The sequence below is a fragment of the Lytechinus variegatus genome, chromosome 17, assembly GCF_018143015.1.
Source record: "Lytechinus variegatus isolate NC3 chromosome 17, Lvar_3.0, whole genome shotgun sequence".
Lineage (NCBI taxonomy): Eukaryota > Metazoa > Echinodermata > Echinoidea > Temnopleuroida > Toxopneustidae > Lytechinus > Lytechinus variegatus.
In genome coordinates this window covers 18,092,276-18,119,920 of record NC_054756.1, presented here as the reverse complement: position 1 = coordinate 18,119,920, position 27,645 = coordinate 18,092,276, and the positions used below count along the sequence as shown (strand labels likewise).

General features: G+C 37.8%; 1 protein-coding gene across 1 annotated transcript in view; it reads left to right on the top strand.

The window, feature by feature from the left end:
* Positions 1 to 343: 343 nt before the first annotated feature.
* The window catches only part of LOC121430802 (transcription initiation factor TFIID subunit 2-like), a 37,633-nt gene continuing 10,331 nt past the window's right edge, over positions 344 to 27,645 (top strand). The window contains exons 1-21 of the mRNA XM_041628210.1: positions 344 to 474; positions 3,433 to 3,487; positions 5,461 to 5,533; positions 5,989 to 6,085; positions 6,406 to 6,524; positions 7,240 to 7,337; positions 7,950 to 8,188; positions 8,670 to 8,772; positions 11,351 to 11,469; positions 12,716 to 12,929; positions 13,180 to 13,488; positions 15,082 to 15,174; positions 16,053 to 16,229; positions 18,184 to 18,293; positions 19,062 to 19,127; positions 20,643 to 20,775; positions 22,189 to 22,308; positions 22,866 to 23,006; positions 24,365 to 24,475; positions 25,257 to 25,367; positions 26,854 to 27,070. Coding sequence (XP_041484144.1) covers positions 416 to 474; positions 3,433 to 3,487; positions 5,461 to 5,533; positions 5,989 to 6,085; positions 6,406 to 6,524; positions 7,240 to 7,337; positions 7,950 to 8,188; positions 8,670 to 8,772; positions 11,351 to 11,469; positions 12,716 to 12,929; positions 13,180 to 13,488; positions 15,082 to 15,174; positions 16,053 to 16,229; positions 18,184 to 18,293; positions 19,062 to 19,127; positions 20,643 to 20,775; positions 22,189 to 22,308; positions 22,866 to 23,006; positions 24,365 to 24,475; positions 25,257 to 25,367; positions 26,854 to 27,070 — 2,764 coding nt within the window. The 5' untranslated portion in view covers positions 344 to 415. The remainder of the gene's footprint in view (positions 475 to 3,432; positions 3,488 to 5,460; positions 5,534 to 5,988; positions 6,086 to 6,405; positions 6,525 to 7,239; positions 7,338 to 7,949; positions 8,189 to 8,669; positions 8,773 to 11,350; positions 11,470 to 12,715; positions 12,930 to 13,179; positions 13,489 to 15,081; positions 15,175 to 16,052; positions 16,230 to 18,183; positions 18,294 to 19,061; positions 19,128 to 20,642; positions 20,776 to 22,188; positions 22,309 to 22,865; positions 23,007 to 24,364; positions 24,476 to 25,256; positions 25,368 to 26,853; positions 27,071 to 27,645) is intronic.

Sequence of the window (27,645 nt, the reverse complement as noted above, 5' to 3'; positions counted from 1 at the left end):
CTGGGTATATTTTTTTAAGACTAGCCAAACGTGTTTAGGGTATGTTCCCCCCCCCCCCCCCAGCTTTTTCCCCGGGTACCACGGTCGGGGGCCGCGGGGACACCCCTCTCCCCATCCCCGGCCATATTTCTATAGGCTATGTCTTGCTCAAGAGCATTAACGTGATAAGTGCCGCGAAAGGTTTTGAACCGCGAACTTTAGTGTTTGCATTCTACGGGGCAGTGGGGACTGTGCCCCTGAAGCCCCTCAGACCGGGTATCAAACCGGAATGAAACGCCTTTATTAGTGTAACACTTTACTTGGTCCCCTTTTTTTCCAACTGCAATATGAATATTGGCGACACCCTAACTCACCGGCAAATCGGCGGACATTTGATTTTGAAGTGAAACTGAACAGCCATGAATCAGCCTTAAAAATGAGTAAAAGTGGAAGGAAACCGGATAAATCCCATGAAACTCCAAGAGCATTTAGATTATAAGTATAATTTCTGTGTTATTTTTGTTTTTCAATGTCAGTTTATTTGTTATTTGTCAGAAATATTATCGGTTTACAACATTCAACAAATAGAATTTCACTTCAGTCCCAGACATAGACCGTCACGTTGGGTAAATAATTATAGACCAAAAAGCTTCAGTTCAGTCTCTGTATTTTGGTTGTTCCGCTGAACTGTGTTGGCTCCACCTACCATTAAATAGACTGAAGAGTTGTTGGCCTGTACATACAGACAAACTATTAGCAGTAACGTTAGATCTAGACACTCATTCAATGAACAAGATCTAGACAGCTAGTAGCAGCCGTCTGTTTCGAGGAGTTTTTAAACATTTTTTAAAATAATTTTTTCCTCGTACACAGACGGCTCGCTATCGTGCAGCCACCATTAGGGGACTTGCAATGCAAAATCACCCCGTCAGGGCTCTTCAATTTTTATCTTTAATGAATAAAAATTTTGAAAATTAATGCAACCAAAATGCAAATTAATATTCCCTCTTTGCATTAATTGCCAAAAAACGTACAAAAATCAAGTTAAAAGGAACAAAAACAGTGACTTACTTCGGCTGTCACGCAAATTCACTTCCCCGTTTTATCCGATCTTAAGGACATAAACATATGGCCGTTGAATCCCCTGTACAGATCGCGCTAGAACTTCGGTCTCTGTATTTGGTGAGTGAAGCCAACGCAGTTCAGCTAAACAACCAAAATAACAGAGACCGAAGCTTTTGGTCTACGTTAGATCTATCATTCAGCGGAAACCAGATTTTCGGATCGTTTTTTTTTTTACATTTGTAGGTCTAAGTGTAACATCCTGAAAAAGAAATTAGGCCTAGACCTACAATACATCCAACCAAACCAACTATGGCTACAAAGTGAATACAATAGACTTGAACCGCTTCGCTATGAAGTATGATGTACATCTGATTAGTGATGCAGTTTTGAAGAACAATTTAGAGATAAAAATTATTATTTCACAAATACTAAAACTTAATTCGTTATTATGAATAATTAGTAGCATTATAGTCTATACTAATTAATTTTAAAACGACTCAGATTAATGAACGATCTAGGGAGTGTTTCATGAAAGGACTTGTCAGAAGTTTTATGCGACTTGTCCCGTTTTATCCGAAAGTTACCATAGGAACTGTTGTCCTCAGCCAATCAAAATATTAAAAGGAAAGATGTCAGATCTGACAACTTGTCGGACGAAAATGTTATTGAAACACTCCCCTATCAGGACATGTTTGATTTTAGGTGTTAATCAGTTGAATTGTATTTGATATGCCTGTCGTTATGGACTCCTGTTCCCCGAGAAGAAATGTAAATCACGCATTATTCTGACAATGGCGGAAAAGGAAATAAAACAAAATAGAAGTCACAAACATCTCAGATTAATGAACCATCGATTGGGAATGTTTTAGAATTGTTTTGAGGTCCTAACGAGATAAATATATTTTATATACCTTTCGCTATGAACTCTCTAAGAAATATAAATGAGGCACTATTCTGACAATGGTGGAAAGGATTATAAAACAAAATAAAAGTCACAAACATCTCAGATTGTTGAACAATCTATCAGGACATGTTATAACATTGTTTTGAGGTGTTAATGAGTTGAAGGTCCTTACAAGTTAAAATATATTTTACATACCTTTCGCTATGAACTCTCTAAGGAATATAAATGATACACTATTTTAACTGTGGAACATCCTTATAAAAATGATAATAAAAATATTGTTAAAGGTTTGAGAAAAATATTTCAAAGAATGAAAAAGTTATTAGAATTATGATATTTGATTCGTAACGTCACATGCGAGCAGCTTTCATACATATCGAATGGCAAAAAATCAACGAAATGTTATTTTCTCAAAGTTGAAAATAGTCTTTACTGTACCTTTGGTATATCAATAGCAGACAATCATTTCACTCCTGTTTCAAAAAAGAAAACAAAAACAAGTCATGAATCATTAAGCAATCAATATTTATGCATTTCATACTACATGATATACATGTATGGGGCAGCTGCTCGTTTATGACGTCACAAATCCAAAACTTAAAATTCTAATATCTTTCCTAATCTTTAATAGATTTTCCTCAAACCTTCACCAATGCTTCTTTTTATTTTTTTTTCTGTTATTTTTTTACATTGCCTACATTTTTTCAGTGTGTACTTCACTATTAATGCTACCCACCCCCACCAAAAAGAGAAATAATATTACATCAAAAGGTCACATTCATTATGCCCAGTCACCCTGCCAGTGACCAATTTCAGTTTCTTGTTTACAATTATCACTGGCAAATTCAAGGGGGGGGGGCAAAGCTGGCTTGTACCCCCCCTTTAAATGCCATTAAAACCGAAGTGTGCCCCCTATTGATAGTGAAGACCTTTTTTTTTGCTTGTCAAATTTTTCCTCGGAAAAATGTGCCCCCCCCCTTTGGAAAAACGTGGATCCGCCCATGGTTTGTATTGTCAAAATTCACTATTGTGTGGTATATTTAAATAGAATAAACACTATTATCAATAGTTATAACGACACTGTAAAAAAATATTCTTAATAATTATTGGGCCATCGAAAGTGGGATTTGAATTTGTGTGGTACAACATTGCAGAGGGTTTGAGCATGATGTGTGTGACACTAACAACTACTGGGTGCATATCATTTACAGCTCAGTTCAGTGGCTCTCACACCCATGAAATTTTTAAACATGGGATGAGCAAGGGCTGTCGAATCATGGGCTGAAACTTTTAAATATATTTTAAGATTTTATGAAATATTGAGATTTAAGTTGAATTCTATAATAGTATATATCAGTGAAAATAATATTTTGAGAGTTGAGATTTTAAAAATATAGAACATTTTAACCTCTCAAATCTTGGGCAGTTTACTATTTTGCTTATTTTTACTTCATGAAATAGTATTTGTATTTGTACTTTTTTACGAGCCACCAGATATTATGCATAACAGCGATCAACTTCAACCGGAGGTCCATTGTTGTAAGTATGCTATCTGAAACCTACACCAGTAATCTTCTTTTGTAGAGTACAGTCTTATTTGTAGAGTATATCGCACATATAAATGTTGCCCATTGGCTGTGTAGCACAAACAACTAAGCTCCGCACAGCTCATGGCAGCGATTCAGAGACCGCTAATTAGTTCATCACACAAATCACGTCATGATCACATGGTCATAAAAATAATTCAGCCAAAAAATAATTGAAAATATCAATAGCAATTTAACGATATCTAGCCTCGTTTTCTGCACTTGCAATGGTCTTGGCTCATGATCGGATCACTCAAGTATCGTTCAAAAATTATCAAGATTTGGCAATTTCTTGCAAATTTATTGAGTGATTTCAAGTTCGGTGTTGGTGTTGAAATTTGGATTGCTTCCCTTGCTCCAAAACTTATTCAGAGTTTGCAAAACTGATCCAGATCACATTGACATCTCAACAACTAGTGAGTGACTTTTCGGGACCATTTTCATCTTATGTTTGGTGTCATAAATAATTGTGTAGAAATTGACCTTACACCAACACCAAAAGGTCAACACCGAACTTGAAATCACCCATTGTGTCACTGCTTGAAACCCCTGATGAACACGATGTGATGTGGCGCTATTCTGTATGATTTTGGCGGAAAAGCGAGAAGTAATCAAAATTACCCATGCAGTATCGCTGATGAGAAAACAGAGAATACCTTTCATAATTCATATAAAATATAAGAAAGTGAAATTCTAGGTAGATTTTGGTACGAGGTGATAGAGAATTGCACACTCGTTTTGATGGAATACTGTGTGGGACACTGGGATGTTTGCAGTGTGCATGCTTACTATATTTTCATTCATAAATTGGCTTGCAATCGTAGCTGGATTATGTCATGTACCTGTAATATGCCGACCGCTAGCGGCGAACGTTGTGTTATTCATGTATGCTATATTTCGATGTGTAGTGGTAGTCATACTAGATTGTTAAGGTCGCAAACATTTATGACATTGAGTGCAGGGTTGTTAGGGGCTGCAGAGCGGTTTTCAAAGTGGTGGGGGGGGGGCTGACCATGCAAAAAATCACAATTATATGGTCTTTTTTACGTTTTTGTAAACAGTTTTGGAAAAAAAAGTGGGGGGGAGTTGGGGGCTGAAGCCCCTCCCCATCCCCCCACTTCCGGCAGCCCAGGGTTGTAGTCTCATGGAGGGTTGTTTCACAAAGCTTGAAGTCTGAATAAAAATCTCTTAAATTCCTTGTTTCATCACTGCATTGGACTGTGGTCTGTTGCAGAAAAATACATGTACTATTAAAAGACCCAAATATGAAAATGTTTAGTTGGTTGAAAATTGGGTTATGTTATGATTTTGGAGATGTGATTGATCATACATGTAACTCTTTTCTGTAACAGGCCCAAAATCACAATAGAGGACAACTGGGGCTAATCTTATAAAGAGTTGCAATTGATCCGATCAATCGCAAGTATGGAAAGCCAGCAAAGTCAACGTACAAAATGCATGCCTGTTCAAAAAAATTTCGAGATGAATGTTTGTACATAAATTCCTTGATTTCTTGACAATTTGGTGTCTCTCCTTTGTTTACAAAGGACATTTTGCAAATTTCCTGTAGAAGAAAATTATGACACTGATGGATTTCCATAGAGTTACGATTGATTGAATCCATTTTAATCATAACTCTTTGTAAGACTGCCCAGGAATAGAATATCACCTGCGTTTGGCCACTTCAACTAACAGCACCGAAAGTGTAAATAATAAAATATACTATACAAATGTATAGTAGGTTAGATTTGGGTAATTTTTCTCCATTATTATGGATAAATTGTTCTTTTATGTTAGCCCATCACTCCTTGTGTTGATTGTTGATATTTTTAAGGGTTTTTTTTAACAGTAATGATAGATATATGTTTTGTATTTTATCATGGTGTTACCAATGTGCTCTATTTCTTCTTTTATTGTGTGTATTAGGGGTACACCGAGTTACATCTACTGCCTTTGAGAGCTGGAGCAAACCGGATTAAAATAAACTGCAAGCAATGCAATATCCTTTGAAATTATTTATCTTCATCACAATCATCATCAATATCATCATCTTCATCACCATCATTTTCATCATCGTCATCATCATCTTCTTCTTTATCATCATCTTCATCATCATTATCATCATTATTGCCATCATCTTCATCATCATTATTATTATCATCATTATCGTCATCATCATCATCATCTTCATTATTATTATCATCATCATCATCATCATCATCATCATCATCATCATTATCATAATCACCCTCATCATTGTTGTCATCGCCACCATCATCATTTGTTATTCCTGTCTAAGTAAATATTAAGGCAGTTAAAAATGATGGTTGTTGCTGAACACATTAATGATTTATTGACAAATGTGACATTATTCTATTTTGGTGTTTATCGTCAAAATTCCTGTGTGAAAATGATCCTTGACCCTTGACCTTTGACCTGGGGTTTCTTGAGCACTGGTTTACAGGGTTGTAATCAATGACCACTGGGATGTGACAAAGACCATCAGCTACAACGACCCAACCCTTTCAATATGCCAACATGAGATGAAACAGTAAGTCATCACACTATTCTACTTTGATATGATCCTGAAAATAATTATAGTATTAGTAGTTAGTTCTGGGACTTGTAACATAAAGCTTACAAATTGGATATTTTATATGTTGATTAAAAGAAATATTTTGTTTTTATCTATCAGAATGATAATTAGTGAAGTGCTGATGTAGGGGGCAGCTCATTTCACTATAAAAAAAATAGATGAAACCAAATTCAATATTGCTTAATATGCTTGGATAATGTGTTTTGCAAATCCTACTTCTGGTAATCATACATACATGTATCTTCATTTTATTATATTTATTTGTTCCCTTCTAGACGGAATTTGGTATTCTTCTCAAACCGCCACCAGGAGGCAGTGGCATCTGTTTCATCAGATCGTGGATATGGAGAGCTCATCGTCAAGATCCCCAAGGCAGCCATGCATCTAGTCAATGGTGAGCTCTATACAGTGTAATTCAGGGAATAATATTCCTGGTATTACATGTACCTCGCTGTTTGCGCCACATTTTTATCGACTGCCATGCGAAAGAAATTTGGTGAAGCAATTTTTGTTTTTTACATAGAAATTTACAGAATGTAGTTGAAAGTTTTTCTCTTAAAACCAAAAAATGCTCATCACATTTGAGAAGATAAATTGTTGCCAAATACGGTGTTGAAGTTTGTTTAGGCATTTTGCTAACACCACCATCCAGCCGCAACGTATATAGACAATGGATTGACCTCAGATCAGATGACATATTTCCAGCAATTCGTGTTGGGAGCTGGTGTTGAATGTTGTCTGCTGAACCCAGTATTTCAATTGAAATTAAAATATCTTGCTTATATTATGAATTTTGATTCATGCTTTATCCATTATTATTAAAGTATAAGATTAAATATAAATCTTTAATTGTTGCAAATTTAAAGATAAAATTAAATAGAAATATTTTCTATTGTTGCCAATTTAAGGATGAAATTCAGGGAATAATTTTCCTGGTACACATCACAATTTGCTCCACATTTTAAAAGACTGCTATGCATAAGGCCTTTTGTGTAGCATATTTTTACATAGGACTGTACACTAATTAGTTGAGAGCTTCCTTTTTATGACCAAAAATGACCTTTATATATTAAATAGTGACTGTAATCAATGTTTTATCCTCCATTCAGATTACAAGACGATGAGAGTGAGCATTGAGTTTTCCTTGGAGAATCCGTCCGGTGGTATTCACTTTGTGGTGCCAGATGAAGAAGATACGGCAGCTGAGGTAAGCCCGAGTGTGTTTATCATACATTTACATCTCTCTGTAGCTGCATTCATCCCATCTTTAGTTTCCCTCTGTGGACTCTTACTCTGAATCTTGTACATGGAAACTTGTGTTCTTAGATCGGTGATTGTTGTCTATTTATTTTTTAATTCCAATCTGTAGAGGGCAGCACACGTGTTCACCTACAGCCATGAAAACTTGTCTAATATTTGGATTTCCCTGTGTTAATCATTTTTTTCTGAACTTTGTACATGGAGTTCATAGATCAGTGTCTTAGATATTTCACTCTCTAGTTATCAGCTGTAGAGGGCAGCACACATTTTCACATACAGCCATGAGAACTCGTCTTTGGTTCCCGTGCGTGGACTCATTCTCCGAACCTTGCACATGGAGACTTGAGTTTACAGACAGGGATCAATGTCTAAGAAAGTAAAATTTCTCATTCTAACCTGTAGAGGGCAGCACACATGTTCACATACAGCCAGGAGAACTCCTCTCGTCTTTGGTTCCCCTGTGTGGGGACTCATTCTCCGAACCTTGCATGTGGAGACTTGAGTTTACAGATCAAAAATCAATGTCTTAGAAATTTAATTTTCTCATTCTAACCTGTAGAGGGCAGCACACATGTTCACATACAGTCATGAGAACTCCTCCCGTCTTTGGTTCCCCTGCGTGGACTCGTTCTCCGAACCGTGCACGTGGAAACTGGAGTTCACTGTAGACTCTGCCATGATGGCCGTATCCAGCGGTGAACTGATCGAGACGGTCTACACCCCAGACATGCTGAAGAAGACATACCATTACATCCTCAATGTGCCCACGTCTGCGTCAAATATTGCCCTCGCTGTTGGGTGAGTGTAAAACATGATGCCTGATATTTCTATAGATTTTATGATGATGCAATAATCTCATAGCGCCCTCCCTCAGAGGATATAAGAATATGTGTAAAAAGAGTTGTCAGTGATGCGCCAGCTGTAGATCAACTACCTGTGCAATGCAATGTCCTTAGCCTATAAGGTGGCAGCAGGTTGACATCATTGCATAAGGTCTATTAATAAGCAAATGATTACTGTTATGGAGGTGACAGGACAATTTATCATATCCCAGGCAATTAAGTTGTGAATATCTTTCACTCTTTTTATAATGTGCTCTTTCTTGTTGAACTTACTGGTGAAAGGCAGTGAAACATTGCAAAAGGCACAGTTTGAAAGGCATAAGCCATAGGTGAAAACTGTTGATCAGCATTCAAGGATATTATAATTCATTTCAGTTTGTGCTACTCAATTAATTAACTGTACAAGCAACATGTTTATTCATTATATCTACTTCAAGGCCATTTGAGATTGTAGTGGATCCAACGATGCATGAGATCACACACTTCTGTCTGCCACAACTCAAACCACTACTGGAACATACAACAGTGTTCTTTCATGAGGTAAGTGAACTTTCTTATTCTGACCCAGTATTTGTTTTGTCCGGACAAGACGGTCATTTTATCAACTCTGCGATCAGTATTACGTAATTTGTTCGAAAGTAATGTGATGATCCATAGCATTTATATTGTGCCATATTTTCAGACCTGCCCACCAGTACGTTTTTGGCATATTTAATACGTTTTTTGCAAATATGGGTATTAGATCAATGTAATTTGAGGTAACTTTTTTTTAATCATTTTGTTAAAACCAGGGTGAGGTATACACATGTTTAAATGTTTTTTTTTCCAGTTTTTTGTATCCAGACATCAGATCCCCCATCCCACCATTCTCATTCTATTCTATTGTTCTTTTTCTTGTGGCTGGCTTCACAATCATAAAACTACTTTTCTAAGATGGTGATATGAATCCTGATGAATTGATTGGCTGAATCATATCATGTGACCAGTGTTTTGGTTTGCCTAACATAGACTTCTCTTGACTTCCCACTTGTCAATAGGAGCTCTCAGTAATCCAAGTTTCAGTTTGTAATCACTGGTCCTTGTTCCATAAATGTTTTTAGTAACTTTACAATGCAATTACAATGGGTGATTTCAAGTTCGGTGTTCCCTGTTGGTGTTGGTGGTGTAGAGAGCATGAAAAGGCCTCTGAACCGAGCTCCAACACCGAGTCGGGTTCAAAGGAACGATACCGATTGCGTTATCAGTAGCACATGATGTCACGCCTCCGCGCTGCGCTGCTAAATCATCCCAACTTCACACAAGAAGTCTCAACAACAAGAATGAAATCAGACAGAAATGCATTAAATTCTCATCATACAGAATACCAATGCTTTAATTGATTTAAGAATTTGAAAGAGTGAATATTATTCATCAAAATAAAGCTCAAATGATTTGTACTCATCTTAACTGTAAAAGCTAATTTTACGGGGGTGTTTTATCATGTTTGCGGTCTGTTCACGAGCTTGAGATTGCCAACACCGAACTTAAAGTCATGATTTTCCCAATCCCTGGGGGTCGGTGTTGGTGAATGGGGAAATTGCACGTAGATCGTCAACACCAGCTGCAGTGCTGGGTTCAGCAGACGACATTCCACACCATCCTTCAACACAATCTGCCGGAAATATGTCATATTTTCCGAGGTCGATCCCAACACCAGCCTGATTTCAAGAACAGTGTTGTGGCTGGTGTTGGTGTTGTTACAACACCAACACCAGATTTAAACACCATACTTGAAATCACCCATTGCAACTACCATTGTGATGGTGCTAATCTATGAGATTTGTCTGTATTATTTTGTGCCAATGGGCGAAAACATCAAGAGTTATTGGGGTACTGAAAATAATATGATTTGAACAGATTAAGAAAAATCAGACAAATAAAGCACTGAAAATTTGATCAAAATTGGACAAGGAATCACAAAGTTATGGCATTTTAAAGCTTTGCATTGTTTCAGTGAAGCAGTTCAAGGCATGTTTTCATGAATGTTTAATGAGCAAACTGATGATGTCATCTCCCCATTTGTTCTTTCGTATTTAATTATATGAAATTAGGTTTATTCAAAGTTTTTACTTCAAGAACCAAAAATATTGGAATAACAACTGATTATGTGCATTAGATGTTCATTGCTCCAACTTATTTCCTTATAAGGGAGACATATCATTCACACATGTATGAAAAAAAATGAAACAATATAATCTCATCTGAAAACGTAAGAAAAAGGATAGTGGGGATGTGACATCAATCGGCCATCTAACAGATATTCATGATGACGTGCATATAACAGTTTTCACAATACATGTATATTGCTAAACTTTAAAATTCAATAACTTCTTTATTTGTTATCAGATTTTGATGATATTTTCAGCATTTAAAGGGGAATCCAGCCTTGGCCATACAATGATGTGTAAGGAAGTAGAACAATAAACTAAACAGAATAGTGAAAGTTTAAAATAAATAGGAAAAGCAATAAGAAAGTTATAGCTGCTTTAAATTTGAGATCCCTAATAGTACGTAGATTTCAAATTGGCAACTGGGTAAGTAAATTATGACAAGGGGCAAGGAGAATTTTCCCATAGGCCATGTATTTTTTAACAGGAATTTGTGGTTTTCTCCTAAGTACCCATTCCCCTGGGGCAGTAATCTAAACATAACCCAGGTAGTATATTGTTTTATATCCTCATGAAAGAAAGATATAATTTTAAATAAAACTTTTGGGAAAATGACATTTTAGCCATAATATGTATTGGAGTACATGGAAGAGTAGTCCTTGCCTTACATCACTATGACATCCCATATGTGGCCAATTTGAAGTCTCCATGAGTATAGTGATTACCAATATTTACAACTTTTAAAAATTCATAACTTTCTTGTTGTTTGTCCAATATTGTTCAAACTTTCACTTATCAACTTGTCTGATTTTTCTTTTTCTTATAAAAACAAGTGTTTATTTGGGTTGGATTCCCCTTTAACTTTTTGAATTTTACTCTATTTATTTAGATAGAAACATTTTCAGTCCGGAGCATCCCTTTATCAATACATCTCCCTTGGGGTGAAACATTCTCTATTCTGTCATTTGCAGGTGATAGAGTTCTACGAGGAGACTGTTGGGACTAGCTTCCCTTACACATGCTACAAGCAGGTCTTTGTTGACGAGGCGTATGATGACAGCCAAGCATATGCTTCCATGGCAATATTCAGGTACCTGTTTTTACCGGTTCATTACGCTTGCTTCCCTTATTTATTTATTATCAATTCGGCAATTACAATATACAATAAAATTTCAACAAAATATGACTAAAAGCAGAACCGTAGATGGGTACATGTAGCTTAGCTGCCTGGGTTTGGGAAAAGCTAACTTGATAACTGTGACCCGAGGGTCTCCTCCCCGACCATGCTACATGTACCCAGAATTGGTCTGTAATAATAATAATTGATAGAACATGAAAAGGAAGATAACAACTAATAAATTTAAAGTAGAGAAAATAAATACAGACATGATTGAAAATGTTGGTTGTGTAAATTGGTGGTATACTTGAGAGAACATGAAACTGTGTGTAATAGATGATATTGTCTCAATAATCGAAATGGACAATTACTTGACAGGAAGGTATTTTTGTTTCACGACGTACGGAGGGTTGAAGAAATAAAGAAATGTGTCGTTAAATGCCCTTTATGACAAAGAAAATACAAGAAGTCTTTAATGGCCCTTCCTCAGTTGCTTATCTGCCTTCCACATTGTTGAAAGGTTTATTGATGTGAAAACACTTGCTGGACTCCTGTGGGAAAGGCACTTCTCAGACTTCTGGTTAGTTACCGTAACTTAGTGTTAATGACTCAATTTTCGCAAGTTGGTCCCTTTTCTTTCGTGTATATATATATTTTGAGAGCTGATACTGATTATAGATATAATCCTAGTGGAAATTTCTCCCTTTAATGAGTAAGATGTGATTGGCTATTCAACTTTCCCTCTCCCAGGATATATTCAATACCCTATAACCTTTAGGAGCAGGTGGAGGTGGAAGAGCTGTGGTGTAGTGGTTCTGACTCTCGCCTTGTAAACGGAGGGTTGTGTGTTCGAATCCCACCACGGTCTGGCGTCCTTTGGCAAGGCGTTAATCCGCACTTTGCCACTCTCGACCCAGGTGCTAAATAGGTACCCGGTAGGATGTGAAAGTCATTGTAGCTTGTCCAGTACCGGCGACTGACTGGAATACTCCCCAGGGAGTGGAGGATGTGCACACATTGTGTGCGGGAATGACTGATTGAACCCGGGGTAATAATATATCTGTACAGCACTTAGACACGTCGTTCCGATGTATTAAGCGCTATATAAAAGCGGATTATTATTACTTTAGCATCATTACAATACACACATATTTTTTCCAATTGTGAGAGTCTTCACATCCCATTATATGACCAATCTTTTTCCTTTAATAATTCTTAGCACCAACCTGCTTCATTCTGCTCGCATCATTGACCAGACCTTCGAGACGCGACGTCTGCTTGCCGAGGCCCTGGCCAGTCAGTTCTTCGGCTGTTACATCTGCCCCGAGACGTGGGCCGATGCTTGGCTGACAAAGGGTATTACCAGATACCTGACAGGGCTCTGCCTGAGGAAGATGTTCGGAACCAACGAGTACCGGTCTCAGATATATTCTGTAAGTAAGAGGTTTCTGGACCTATTTACAAACAAGTTGCAATGAATTGTACAATTAAACTTAAATGTATGTCTATGGCAACCACATAAAAATTTACAATTAATTGTAAAACACCTGAAAAAAACCTTTTAAGGTCAAGAACAATCTCAATCACTCCCAAATAGTCGCAAACAATCTCTGGTTTGCATATTCTGCCCAGTCCATCCTCACTTTGTGATATTATACACCTTATCATATTTTTCCACCATAGGAGCTAACAGAGCTCTGCAAGTACGAGCAGGAAACAGGAGGCGTGGTCCTCCACCCCTACCCCATGGAAGAGACATCAACAGGTACCAAAGCTTCCACAGATTCAGGGGGTGATGGAGCCACGCCCTCCTCCTCCAACACCGCCCCGTCCTCGGCCAAGGGAAAGCCACCGGTGTGGGGCGGGAACCTTCACTTCCCCTGTGCTCAACCGCATACGGTCTCTTGGAGGCACTGGAAGATGATCAAGATGAAGTCCCACTTCATCATGAGGCTCATTGAGATCAGGATTGGCCAGGAGCTACTCCTCAAGGTTTGTTTACTTAACCCTTTGAACCCTGAATTATTAGGGGCAGCGGTGACCCATACCCTGAATTATTTGCACGTATCGACCACATTGACAAAATCCCATGATTCAAGATTCAACGGCATCTTCCCCCGCTAGTACCCGGACCGAGTCGGGTAAAGTTGTTTACTTTCTTGTAGACCTAGTCTACAAACAGAAATAACAACTTTAGTGTCTGTTTTAGGCTCAAAATCACTGTTTTCACCAAAGTCAGATATATCAATTGCTTCCCCATAGTAAGCACGTGACTCGCCGTATATTACACAGTCATTTTTTATGCTAAATCCTTCTGAAATCATATCAAATCTTGACTGAAATTATTGACTAAATATTCCTACACGTATTAGAAAGATGACGTCATTTTAAAAAATCACCTGACATTTAGAATCCATGTTTTTGAAGTCACATGGTATCCGATATATGGGTGTGCACTGGTAGGCTGGAATTCCGGCCTATTGGGTTCAAAGGGTTAACTAACCCTAACTAGACTGGGCTATTTCGATGCCTAAGAAGACTTGGGGGGGGCTGATTCAGCCCCCCCTTATGATCTCAGCCGTCGATCACGCGATCGCGACAAAAATTGGCACTCACATTACCCATGGCATTATCTACAAAATTATAATATCAAATTCTGCGAAAAATCTCATTGCTTATTTATGCTAGTTTATGCGTAAAATCATAAGTTTGCTCTAATTAATAAAAGAAGGCCCCTAAAATGCTAATTTTTGTTTCACATACTCTAGATAGGCATCTGATCAAGTTTGTTTTAAACAAATTTCAACATCACATTTATTTTCTTATGTATTGTTTTCTAAATTTCTTATGTATTTCCTTATTTTTCGACTTTTTGTTTTTTATTGTTTTTTCAATGGAAATTGTCGGGGACTTTATCTTGACCATGAAAAAGATAAGATTAATTTATTTCAAGCAGTAAAAGGGAAAATAATGATACATTTATGAATTTTGGCTAAAAACACTATTTGCATTGGATTTGTACACAAATTCACATTTTAAAGTAATTTTGGGTCTGCATGCACTTACGGAATGTTGCGTAATCTCGGAACCACCTACCCGGGGGTCACAATTTTGGTCTAAAAAAATTGTGCGAGACTTAAAAGTAAAAAGTCAGCGAGCGACGCGGTCAAAAAATTTCAAGCGGCGGATTAATCGCTAAAATGTCGAAGGGGGGGGGGCTGAATCAGCCCCCCCAGTCTTTTTAGGGTTAACTATTCTCTTCTGGAACCACAGGGTTCCTGTGTAAAGCCTATGGGAATCAAAGAATTTGGTAGTTAATGAGTTAATAAACTTTAGGTGATGATGGTGTTACTCATGATTGTGTTGATGTGTAGTTGAAGCTGGATTTGGGGTTCAATCCCGAGGAACTTATGCTCTCGAACAAGGCACTTAATTAAGAGTGTTCTTTCATCCTACATTCAAATAAATGGAAATGCTTAATGCATTCTTGGTAAATATGTGTACACATGTTTTGTTTTTGTTTTAATTACTAATCTGAAATGCTGCTGACTTAATTTTTTAATGTCATGTACCATTTTTTTACAGGTCTTCAACAAACTTCTGTCCCTTGCAACTTCAGCATCTCATCAAAAGTTCATGAGCTGTGCGTGGAGCAACATGCTCATCTCAACATCAGGGGTACGTCGAATTCTCTTATAAGCTACCGTAGTGACTGTAAATGAAGATTACATTATTAAAGAGGTTCTTGAAATGACACTGACTTGCACCAAACTTTTGTCAAGAGCAAACAAAAGATAGGGCAGAAAGCAAAATCGAACAAGCGACATGGAAGCTCATATGAAGGAATTTGGCAAAAAATTCTTTGCTCTGTTTGGTAATCAGGTGATATCAGAAAATCTAGGCTTAGTGGCCAACATATATGTACATGTAAAATGCAGCAAATTTTGATGCTCTGGCTAACCACGGTGAGAAGGCACATGTACTACACCAAATTGGATTGAATTGATACCCTTGAATAGAGTCTGTTACATACATTTGTGTCACCTCATATATGCACAAGGAGGTTTTGTGTCCATTGATTGTGTTACATGTTATGATAACTGTTCAATATGCGAGTCTGGATTTCATTACTACATGTAGCTAAGTGAACATTTGCTGCAGAAATTGTGGGTGTTGGAACTGTGGTCAACTTACAAAAGTAATGCAGTTTACTGATAATATACATGTATGTATTAAGATAGAGACTTTATGGTATCACCAATTATCTTTCTTGTTTTACAAAATGACCACCCAAACTTCATGTTCGTGAAGTATGTTCTTTCTGTCTAATTCTGAAAATGGAAAGAACATACTCGTCGGAAGAACAAAATTGGGTGGTCCTTTTCAGGACCAAACAAATGTCCGGGAAGCCATGGAGCCTCATATGTTGTTTTGTTCTTGAACCTTAAAGAAGTACTCTAAAAAAAAAAAAGCGTACATGCTGTCCTGGAGAGGAAACCTCTGCCATGGAAACCTTTCAAAGTTATTTTATATGGATACTATCTTGAAAATTCCAGTTCTTGAAGTCGATCTCGACGGTATCTGGCAAGGACCTGAAGCTGTTCATCAACCGATGGGTGTGTCAGGGTGGGATGGCACAGTTCAGAGGCAACTTCCATTTCAACAGGAAGAGAAACATTGTAGAGCTAGAACTTAGACAGGATCCAGGCAGGCCGGGAATCATCAAATATGTGGTAAGTTGTTGCACTGAAAACTAATCCATGATGTTGATTTTTAACCCTGCTTCATTATGAAAATGTTGGGTTTTGGATAGTCACCCGACTGAACCCTAGAAATTTCTTCGGTTTCATAGAACTGATTTTCTTACTACTTCAGTCAGCACCATGGAGAAGCATCCATGCTGACCTTTTCAGACCGTGAGAGCAGAGGTTTGGCAAGGGAAAATTTGAGGAAGCTATTGGAACCTGCAGAATATCATTTGGTCAATTATATTGTTGTTGTGGTTTTGCTGATGTCTTTACCTGAGGAAAGGAAGTAGATTTGAATTTTTGTTTTCATCCAGCATTTGAATGGACAATCTATTTGCCCAGATTTGATAGGAAATATAAAAAGTTAAGTTCCATTATATTAAATCAGAGAAACAATGAATATCTCATAAGTAAGGACCATATAAAGTCATGCAAGAAAATCATGAACAACTTAAAGCAACTTTCTAAAATACCCCCCCCCCCCCCGTCGCTGCATGTACATGTAGCAGTTATCCACAATATCAAATGTTCAACATTTAGTGAGAAAGGTCTGTAGGCCTGTGCGTGTCAGGTTCTGGAAATTTGCTCTTTTGGGAACTCCTGAATAGCCTGAGCAGTGTCTTTCCTCAGGAAAGCTGGATGTGTCGTTCCATTACCAATCCTCAGGTTTGATTTCACCATAGACAGAGCACTGGGGAGGGGCCAGAGTATGAAAAGATGCATTGGGCCTTAATAGGAGGATTTCTGCTACTAGATACTGTGCCTTATTTCATGTTGGGTCGGATTAAGAACAAGTGATGATCATACTTTGTTGGAAGAAATAAATTTTACGCAAGGGAAATAATATAAACAGAGCTGCCAAGTAGTACTGATTTTCCGTATTTAGTACTGAAAATAGAGAGGAATACTGATGGTTTCATGCAAAATACTGTTTTCTTAAGTTTCATTTTATGTGTTGTCCTATGGTATTCCTGTGAAAATACTGATTTCCTCACCAAAATACTGATTTTCAGCCTTGAAAATACTCAAATGTTCTTGTTCATGTTGGCAGCTCTGTATAAAACTCATATTAATATGAATCTTTCCACCTCGAAACGTACAAGAAGTATTTTGATAAACATCTGAGACTCTTTTTAGCTCAATATTTCATACTTTAATACTTTCATTTCATGTTGGGCGGACAAGAAAAATCGGTCGCGCACATTTCACCAACGGATTAAGAAAGAAGCACATCATTAGAGTACGAGCATTCGCTTGCAAGTTGGCTGCGTGCAAGCTGCAAGAAGCTGCAAGGATAAAATCTGAGTAGTGCGCTGCCGCTAGCTGCGTCTAGCAGGGAGATATATGTACATCCTGTTCACTAATTACCGCAGCGGGGGTGTGCTCGCGGCGCGCAGGCTGCCAATACAATACGGATAGGCTGCCTAAAAGGCGTGACAAGGTGCCTTATTTAGCGCCTTCCCCACAGGAAACCTGTGTGTAGCTTTTCACTAACAACTTTAACAATGGGGGGATGGAGGAGAGCCTTTATAAAAAAAAAGCATAGAGACTTTATAATAGATGGATTACCTGCTAAAAGACGTAGCAAGAGGTGCCCTCTTTAGCACCTTTTCTCCAGGAAACCTGCATGTGCCTTTTCATTGCTAATCATGCTTTTCAGTGCAGAGAAAACAGTGAAGAATGGGGGGAAAGCTTCTCTGAGGTCACATAGGGACGTAGTAGGAGCATTTCCTGATAAAAGAACCGGAGAAGTTGCCTTATTTAGTCCCTTTTCCATAAGAAACCTGCATTCAACTTTTCATAAGCAATCCTAATATTTCACCATAGAGAAAGCAACGGTGGATAGGGAAAGACTAAGTTTATGAAGGACACATCAGGCTTTATATAGGAGGATTTTCCACCAAAAGATGTTTGACCAGGTGCCTTATTTTGTTTTCAGGGTCCTTTAAAGGTCACCATCCAAGAGCTTGATGGATCGTTTGAACATACGCTTCAGGTCGAGGACAACCTAACCAAGGGAGAGATCACATGTCACTCAAAAAGCAGAAGGTAAACATTCGTTGGTGCACATAGGGACCTAATTTGTCTGTAGTATTTGATATAAGAAAGGTTGTACTGGGTTGCCGATCAATTAATGCAATGAAAAGTGAGCAACAAAATCTTCAAAGAATGTCCAAGTTTTGATAGGGAGCCAGTGCAGAGTATAAAAAATAGGAGTTATATGAGAGGGTTTATTTGGCTGCGTGTTGATACGAGCCACAGCATTTTGAGCTTCTGAAGCTTTTGTAACTGATTCTTGGGTAAATTTAACTAAAGGACGTATTTGCAAAAATCAAGACAGGAGGAAATCAAGGCATGTGCTCTTTTTCTCTGTGGCAGACTTTGACAAATATTTATGTATAAAACCAATATTTCATGATTCGTACCTTATTGATTTATAGAAACATGTACTTGTATCAGATATTCGAGGAGAGATTGTCAGTTTGAGACAAATTGATTGAATGCTCCCCCAAAAAGGTATGATATAAAAGTTTGGGGGGGGGGGGGCTGTATCCCCAGACCACTACGTCTGGGCCACCAACCAATCCCTAGACCCCACACTATTACATTTCACTTGTCTCGCTCAACTTTACATAGTAGACAATGGCACAGTGCAGGAGTGTGTTAACAAAATTGTTGGCACTTTTACAAAATCTATTTGAAAGCCCCTGATTTAACCCATTGCTTACTGGATCCAAGTGGTCCCTGTAGATAGTCTGTGGTAATACATAATCTAGTAGTCCATGGGTTAATGAATTTATTTTTTTCTTTCACCAGGCACAAAAAGAAGAAGATTCCATTGAAGAATGGTGAAGAGATAGATATGGACCTCAGTAAGATGGAGTAAGTATGCATCTTTTGAAGACCTGGGCCCTGTTGTACAAAGAGATACGATTGATCCGATCAATCGTAACTCTATGGAAATCCATCAGTGTCATAACTTTTTTGCAAAGAGAAGCGCAGTGAATTTTCAAGAAAACAATGAATGCATGAATATACATCACAGCTAGAAATTATTTTGAACAAACATGCATAATAGATGTTGACGTTGCTGGCCGTCCATAGTTGCGATTGATCGGATCAATCTTAACACTTTGCACAACAGGGCCCTGATTACTATATTGGCTAATTACAGAAAGCCTTGCACTATGACTTATTGTTTGTTTAAATGCGGATTTCCATATATGTACATGAATTTAGCGAATGAATGCTTGTGAAACTATGTATAAACAGAAATACAACTACATGCTTCACATGATACACTTGTGGAAGTAATTGATAAGACAAACAGAAACAGTTTCAAGGAGTAATTTCTATTACTATTGGAGCAATCATTCACAATTGCATGGAGTGGAACATTCCATGAATAGAATAAGAGTGTGAGTTTGCCCATTAACCCAAGAAGACAGGGGGGGGGGGCTGATTCAGCCCCTTCCTCGACATTTATCGCAATAAATCCACCACTCGAAATTTTTTGATCGCATTGCTCGCTGACTTTTTACTGTCAAGTCTTGCGCAACTTTTGAGACCAAAATTGTGACCCCCGGGTAGGTTGTGATGAAATTACACAATATTTTGTGAGTGCAGGTAGACCAAAAATTACTCAAAAACATGAATTTGTGTACACATCCAATGCAAATAGTGTTTTTAGCCAAAATTCATAAAATATATCATTATTTTCCTTTTACTGCTAAAATCAATTAATATTATCTTGTTTCTGGTCAAAATAAAGTCCCCAACAATTTCCATTTGAAAAAAACAATAATAAGAAATTTAGAAAACAATAGAATACGTAAAAAAAATAAATGTGATGTTGAAATTTTTGAAAAATAAATTTGAGCAGAGGCATATCTAGAGTATGTGGAACAAAAATTAGCATTTTAGGGTCATTATTTTATTGAATAGAAATTAGCATACTTAATGAGCAATGAGATTTTTTGCAGAATTTGGTATTATACTTTTTTAGATAATACCATAGGTAATGCGCTTGTCAATTGTTGTCGAGATCACTCAATTGCTCAATCGATGGCCGAGATCATAAGGGAGGGGGGGGGGGCTGTATCAGCCCTCCCCCAGTGTTCTTAGGCGTCGAAATAGCCCCGTCTATGTAGGGTTAATGCTCTAAGTTAACAGGGAACTCCAGGGCTTATATTTTTCCAAGACCATTGGAGGCAATGGTCCTGGATGATCTTTTGACTAGCCATTATACCTTGGTCACTGTTCTTGGAGATTTCTTTGGCCTTTCTATTTACTTATTTATTCCCATTTGTGCATAAATATAAAAATGTGCCCTACAGAAAAATGGCCTTTCCCTGAAAATACTGAAATTTAAGACCTAGAATTTGTCCTTATTTCTAGTCCTGATTCTCCAGTTCTCTGGATCCGGGTCGACACTGAGATGACCCTTCTGAGGGAGGTCATCTTTGACCAGCCCGACTACCAGTGGCAGTGTCAGCTCAGATATGAGAGAGATATAGTAGCACAGCTGGAGGTAAGATTACTAATTTAGATTTATTTGTGATCTATTTCATTCCTTCATGTCCAATACAATGTACATGAAATGGAAACATAGACAAATCATTTTTTGTCTCAAATATTAGGGGGTTCAGGAGTACATTAAGATAAACAGTGGAACTGACCTATTTATGCAGTAGGAGCATGTCAAAATTCTGTACCTTGTCTAATAGCAGGAATGTTGCTGTGAAGGTGCTATCCATCTTTTTTTTATTGTGGTTGCTTTCCAGTAGTCCCCAACCCGTCTTTCAAAGAGTTGCGATTGATGCGATCAACCACAACTATGGAAAGCCTGCAATGACTACATCTACATTGCATATTTCTTTAAAATGCTGTTTAGATACGATTTATTTTCATAAACTCATTGTTTTCTTGACAATTTAGTGTGTTCCCCTTTGTTTACAATGGACATTTAGCAAATTGTAATTCAATGGGTTTCCATAGAATAACGATTGATCAGATCATGTGTAACTTTTTGTTATACGGGCCCCTGGTCTATGTCTATGGCAAATTGGGAGGATTGGTAATCAATGATAAGCCGTTGTTTGGTTCCCTGCATCAAAAACGCTGCCCTGACTTGAAAAGGTTCCTTATTAAAGTTAGATGGGGGTCAGTTCCCATGCGGAGTTGAGGATTATTAGCTGACCCCAGCATTTGAAATGCCTATAATAGAGACATCATTAGGGGAAAGCAATCTCGATGCTCCACCTAGAATTTCTTTGGCGAAGCCTGCTTTATAGCTCTAACAAAGGTGAGATTAAAGCAATTTTCAGTGGCATTACATAATTTCTGCTAGTCATACATGTAAATGTTGTATCACACTCGGTGATATCTATCCGAATGGTATCGAATTCCCCATGATAACACATAATCTCCCTATAACTTTAGTGTTGCATGTGATCATTCCCTCTCCTTAAGGCTGTAGAATACTAGTGCATGTATTTGAAGAAGTGTACAGGATCCTGTTGGGAAAGACACTGCTCAGACTGTTGCATTAAGTCTATAATTATAATAATAGCCAATTTTTATATAGCGCTTTTCCCAGAATGGCTCAAAGCGTGTTACAGCTTATTATTACCCCGGCCATTGGATTCATTTCAACCCCGCACGAAAAGTGCACAATTTCGACTCCCTGGGGAGCATTCCTTGCATCCATCGCAGCCTCAATATGGCGCTGCCAAATTCAAACATACAATATCTTTCGCATCCTACCGGGTACCCATTTAGCATCTGGGTCAAGAGAGGCAATGTGTGGATTAACACCTTGCCTTAGGACGCTAGACCGTGGTGAGATTTGAACACACGACCCTCTGTTTACAAGGCGAGAGTCAGAACCACTATACCACGACTCTTCTATCATATTCAAATGTGACCAATCACTCTCCTTCAGGCTGTAGAGTATCTGAAGAAGTTTGCCAGCTTGGATACGACTAGTGCTTTGAGTGACATCATACTCCAGTCTGGGTGTTACTACAAGGTCAGGATTCAGGCGGCTTTCTGCTATGCACAGGTATGATTAGGTCATCTATGTTATCTTTGCCAGTCAGATGGAAGCATTTCAGTATCTTGTAATTAGGGTCAGTGAGATCCTCTGAGAAGTGACTTTATAAAACACCTGTGATATTATCAGGAAACATTTCGGAACTGTTTTCACAAACCAATATTGAGACGAAGAAACAAATTTTGTTGGTTTACATTTTTTTTTCATTTGCAGCCAATCAAAATCAAGGTTTGCAGAGAAAAGTTTTCATAATGATAGGTCCCAATGAATGTTGTACTGTAACCTCTTTAGAGAGTTTCATAAAGTATATGGATTTTCACTGATGCTGGGATTTCATTAGCTTGTAACAGTTGGTCTTCTGAAACCACCAACTAATTATTTCATGAAGTGTTCTACCCCCCCCCCCCATTGGAATTGTCTACCTGCTGAGAACTTGTAGTAAAGCTTAATAGCTTTATTTCTCCTGAAAAGCATACTTTGTCAATGCCATGCATCAGAAAATGCTAATAAAGATTACAAAAATTGGTGAGGAAGGAGTTCATTAAAATTGACCCTTTTCCTTCCAGGTATCCAACGAGCTTGCTGAGACATTCAGTGGTCACACCGCCCTCATTGCCATGTTCAAGAAACTCTTCAGTTCTTTCTCTTCAGAGGAGATCGTCAGGCGGAACAACTTCATGGACTTTAGGACCTATTTCATCCAGAAGGTGGATTTTTATATCTAATTCTTTCTCTTGCCAATAACCAAAAGTAGTGCACAGCATGAACTTGCCATTTACTTTGTGCATTGGACTAGAAATTCTTCTCAGTGATGTGTGACCCAACAACTTCTGGGGGGGGATTTCACAAAGATTTAAGTATGACTTAGTGTCGCACTTAAACGCCTAGTTGCGTGTGGTATAAAAGGCATGACCGTAATTGGTAAGATCATGCAAAGAAGACACTCACTACTGCGTATTGATCAATAAGATCGCGCGTTGCATATCATGCACGCGTCGGCATTTAAGTGCGATTTAAGTAATACTTTGTATGACTTCAAATTTAAAATTAAAAATCTTTAAAATTATAAATCTAAATTTATAAATTTAAAATTATGAATATTTGTGAAACACCCCCCCTTGTCTACTTGTCCCTCATGTCTAGTCGCATCCACTTTCGCACAGCGTTCACAGTCTCGTCTTACATTTCGAGAAGGAATCATCGTAAAGCTTGCCACTTGTGTAATCCCTCTTGCTGTATACTATTCTTACTTTCAAGCAAGGGAAAGTTACCTGGTTCCATTGCAGAAAGAGTTGTAATAAATCGCAACTCTAAAAAATTATGCGCAACTTGATTTTCAACCAATCAACAGTGTGCATTTGGGACTAGTGATTGATTTTTTGACTTGCGTTGAAACGCAACTCTTTCTGCAACGGGCCCCTGGTCACACAAGTAATTGGTGTGAGCTGCATCCTGGAACTTCTGGTTATTGTCGATAGCGAGAATTAATTTTGGCATTTCATGATTCTATTACAAACTTACCATCAGCCAATCAGAAAGAAGGATTTCAGTAGCTTTTAACCATTATTGAAAATTTGGCATTCTAACAGTGTATCTCTCATATCTGAGCTGCCACTGGTAGTCGAGCTGGTCAAAGATGACCTCCCTCAGAAGGGTCATCTCAGTGTCGACCCAGATCCATAGAACTGGAGAATCAGGACTAGAAATAAGGACAATAAGTTGTGCCCTTACTGTGAGTCACCTATTCACATTTATCCTGAGAGTTAGAAAATGGTGTACTCAATACCATGCATTTACATTATCACAGTGTTTCTATTTCAAAGTAATTATCAACCTCATTTAAACAAACATTATAATTTTCTTGGGATCTCACTTATGGTTCTATTGATTAATTGTCCCTATTCTCCCTGTGCTTTGGATTCATTATTTACTTCATTTCCTGAATGTTAAAAAAAAATGCATACTTTTTTGCATGGCAGTGAGATAAATGAAAAAAGTTGACTGTCACATGTTGTGTTTTGACCTATAATGATACTTGAAATAATATACTTGTATTATTTTGCAGGCCATACCGAAAGCCATCGGTCTGATACGGAACATCCACACCATGTGTCCTCGAGAAAGCTTGGCGTTCTTGGTTGATCTCATCAAGTACAATGACAATGCCAAAAATAAGGTAAGGAAATGTATGAACTCAAGTTTACTTGCATTATGTCTATGTTTTCTTAATGCTGGCCTAAGTGGCAGTTAAAAGCATGTTACATATACATGAAATATGAAAATTGTTTGAGATTTAATGATCAAGGATGCTTTAATAAACTTTATTCATGTAGATTAACTTTTTGTGATATTACAGCTAGCGAGATTAGATATCAATATCAGTGATAGCAAACAGCCTCACTCCAGTGGGTCATCCATAAGCTAATGTACACATATCTTTAGGCACGACGATCAACCCTTAGTGATAAATAGGATACCCCAATTTTCCTGTTTCTGATAAATACTTCAACCAAAATGAACACCTAAGCAATTGTAATCGTATTCAAACATCAATAATCTTGTCTTCATACAAAGTCTTCTGACTTCTAAACCCTGATCATGTCCTTAGTTTTACTATATGCAATAATGGATTGTTTCCAGTGCCACATGTGTATTTCTTGGTAGCGCATGACTCATCCTCTGTCTTACAATCACTGCTGTCAATGCCAAACAAAAAAGGGGACAGTACACTTCCTTGAGGGAGGCCTACCTCTGTTGTAATAAAGGAAAAACTATGGAAATGATCAGAAGATTCATGTATAAGTTGAGAATATTGACTTTTGTAACAAATGTTTGGTTAATCATGCTGATTGAAATATGTTTTGTTGAGCTACACCACTGGACTGATTCAGATTCATCTCGTTCATGCTCTGATAACTTTCGTCACTTTTTTATTCTGTCTGAATTTGTTTTTTTAGTTCTCTGACTGTTACTACCGAGCTAGCCTGATTGACGCTCTGTCTAATACCATCACTCCTGCCGTGGCCATGGTCAATACCAGTGTAGAAAACCTCTCTCCTGAAACAAAGGTATGGCAAGTTCCCCCAAGTCTGCGCTGTCCCCCTTGTCTGTGCACACGTAGACAGATATTCATTAAAAAAAATCCAACTCAAAATGGTGGGAAAATAATGAATTTTGGGCATTTCATTATCAAAATTCCTGAATCGTGTGCAAAGTGAATGGATGCGCAGACATGGAGTACAGTGTACACTTTTTTTTATTCAATTTGAAATTGACTGCCTAAGGGTGCATTGTTTCAGAAAATCCTATATTTCTTTCAACTTTGTATGAGATATTTGGTACACTTATAATAATTTAAGGAACATTGTTATCTGAAAGATTTTGTGAAATAAAAAGAAATTTATGTTAAATCTTAACTCAAAATGTTAGGGGTGCAGACATGGGACCACCATCATATGTCAGTCAGTGCATTTGTTATGAAGTCCAGTCTAAAAGTAATGTCAATGTGGCAACGATTTCATAATGAAGTCATACAGAATCCAAAAAAATGATCACCCAAGTGATTGTATGCATGAATGAAAGTATGACCCAAAGGATTCTGGAAAAACTTGTTATTGCTGAGTAATATGAAAAATAAGCACAATATTTCACCAAAACATGTATGATGGGTCTTTTTCCAAGCAATAATAATACTCAGTCCCGCATGTCCTTATCTGTGTTGGTCGTGATTGCTTTCCAGCTTAGATTTCATAATTTCACAATGTTTGTGTAACTGTACCAAATCTAGATCAAGGATTGATACAGAGAAAAAGTCATTCAGGATTTCATTCAAAATTATGCCATTATGCTTTTGACTTTAGTTACACCTTTGAGGGCAAATAAGTGTGTTAACATTTATTATTTCTTTTAACATTGGGCAGCAGTTAACTCATTTGAAGGTGGCTGATGATGCTCATTATTCGCATGCTGAGATACTGACTCTATTTTGTGTTTTTTTCCTCCTGGGGGGTGGTTTACAAAGATTTAAATGTTGACGCGTACATGATATGCAACGCGCAATCTTATTGATCAATATGCAGTAGTGCACGTCCTCTTGACATGATCCGACCAATGCTGTCATGCCTTTTATACTGTGCTCAACTAAACATGTAAGTGGGACTCTAAGTCATACTTAAGTCTTTGTGAAACACCCCCCTGGATTTATAATGGATTTACGCAAAAGAGAGAGAGTACCAGAAATGATTGTGAATCTGAGCATTAAAAGAAAGAGGATTCATTTCTTTATAAAGAATCTGTTCTTTATGATTACCTCTTCAAAGAATTTTATAATACAGCGCTGCATAAGTAATATAACTTTTATGTCAAAAGTATGACTTTTTAGCTTCTGGATTACTACTTTTTACTTTCAAAGGTTTGCAACTCTGTTGATATGTTCACAGTTGACCTTGGTTTTACAGACGATCATGAAATTAGTGTTTACTGCAGCTACTTTCATTTATCCTTGAGTTCTGTCCAGCGATGATTTATTAAAGACTTTGCCATTTTTTTTCGTAGATGGTTTTGGAGGAGGTAACCCGCTGTTTGAACCTTGAGAAGCTCTTGCCTTGCTACCAGCACACCGTCACAATCAGCTGCCTCAGAAACATCCGCCTCCTGCAGAAGAACAGCCACCTACCCAGTGAACCAACGCTCTTCCAGACCTACGCACAGTATGGCCATTTTACCAAGGTCCGATTGGCAGCACTAGAAGCTCTGGTGGACTATGTCAAAGGTATTTATTGTTGTTTTATTATTGATATGAAATGTATGTGATTTTGAATAGCAACCAACCTAGCGAATAATGCTCTTCCAGACCCATGCTCATTATGGTCATTTTACCAAGGTCAGGCTGGCAACAAAAGAGGCTCTGGTGTCAAAGATATACCAAAAGCGCATCTCATTTCAGTCTTTAGTTTAATGATAAGCTAAGTGAATTGTATTTGACTTTGAAGAAAAAAAAACAGTCACCTACCCAGTGAGCCTACATTCTTCTACACTTTTGCTCAGTATGGCCATTTTACCACCTACATGTAAAATTGTTCGTTTCGTCCACGTAAAAATTTGAAAAGCAAAAAAAAAGGCACTTGTGTATGAAGGACATATTACTTTTAAAATATATATATGCTGTGACTTTCAAAAGGGGTGGGGGATGGGGCACAGTCGTATAAGAATGGCATGTTCACATTAAAAAAATTGATTGTAGCTCTCAAGAGGGGGTGGCACATGCCGGGTGTGCCCCCCCCTCCCCCTGGATGCGCCAGTGATTGGATAGCACTAACTTTAAAACATTTGAGCCTTATGATATTG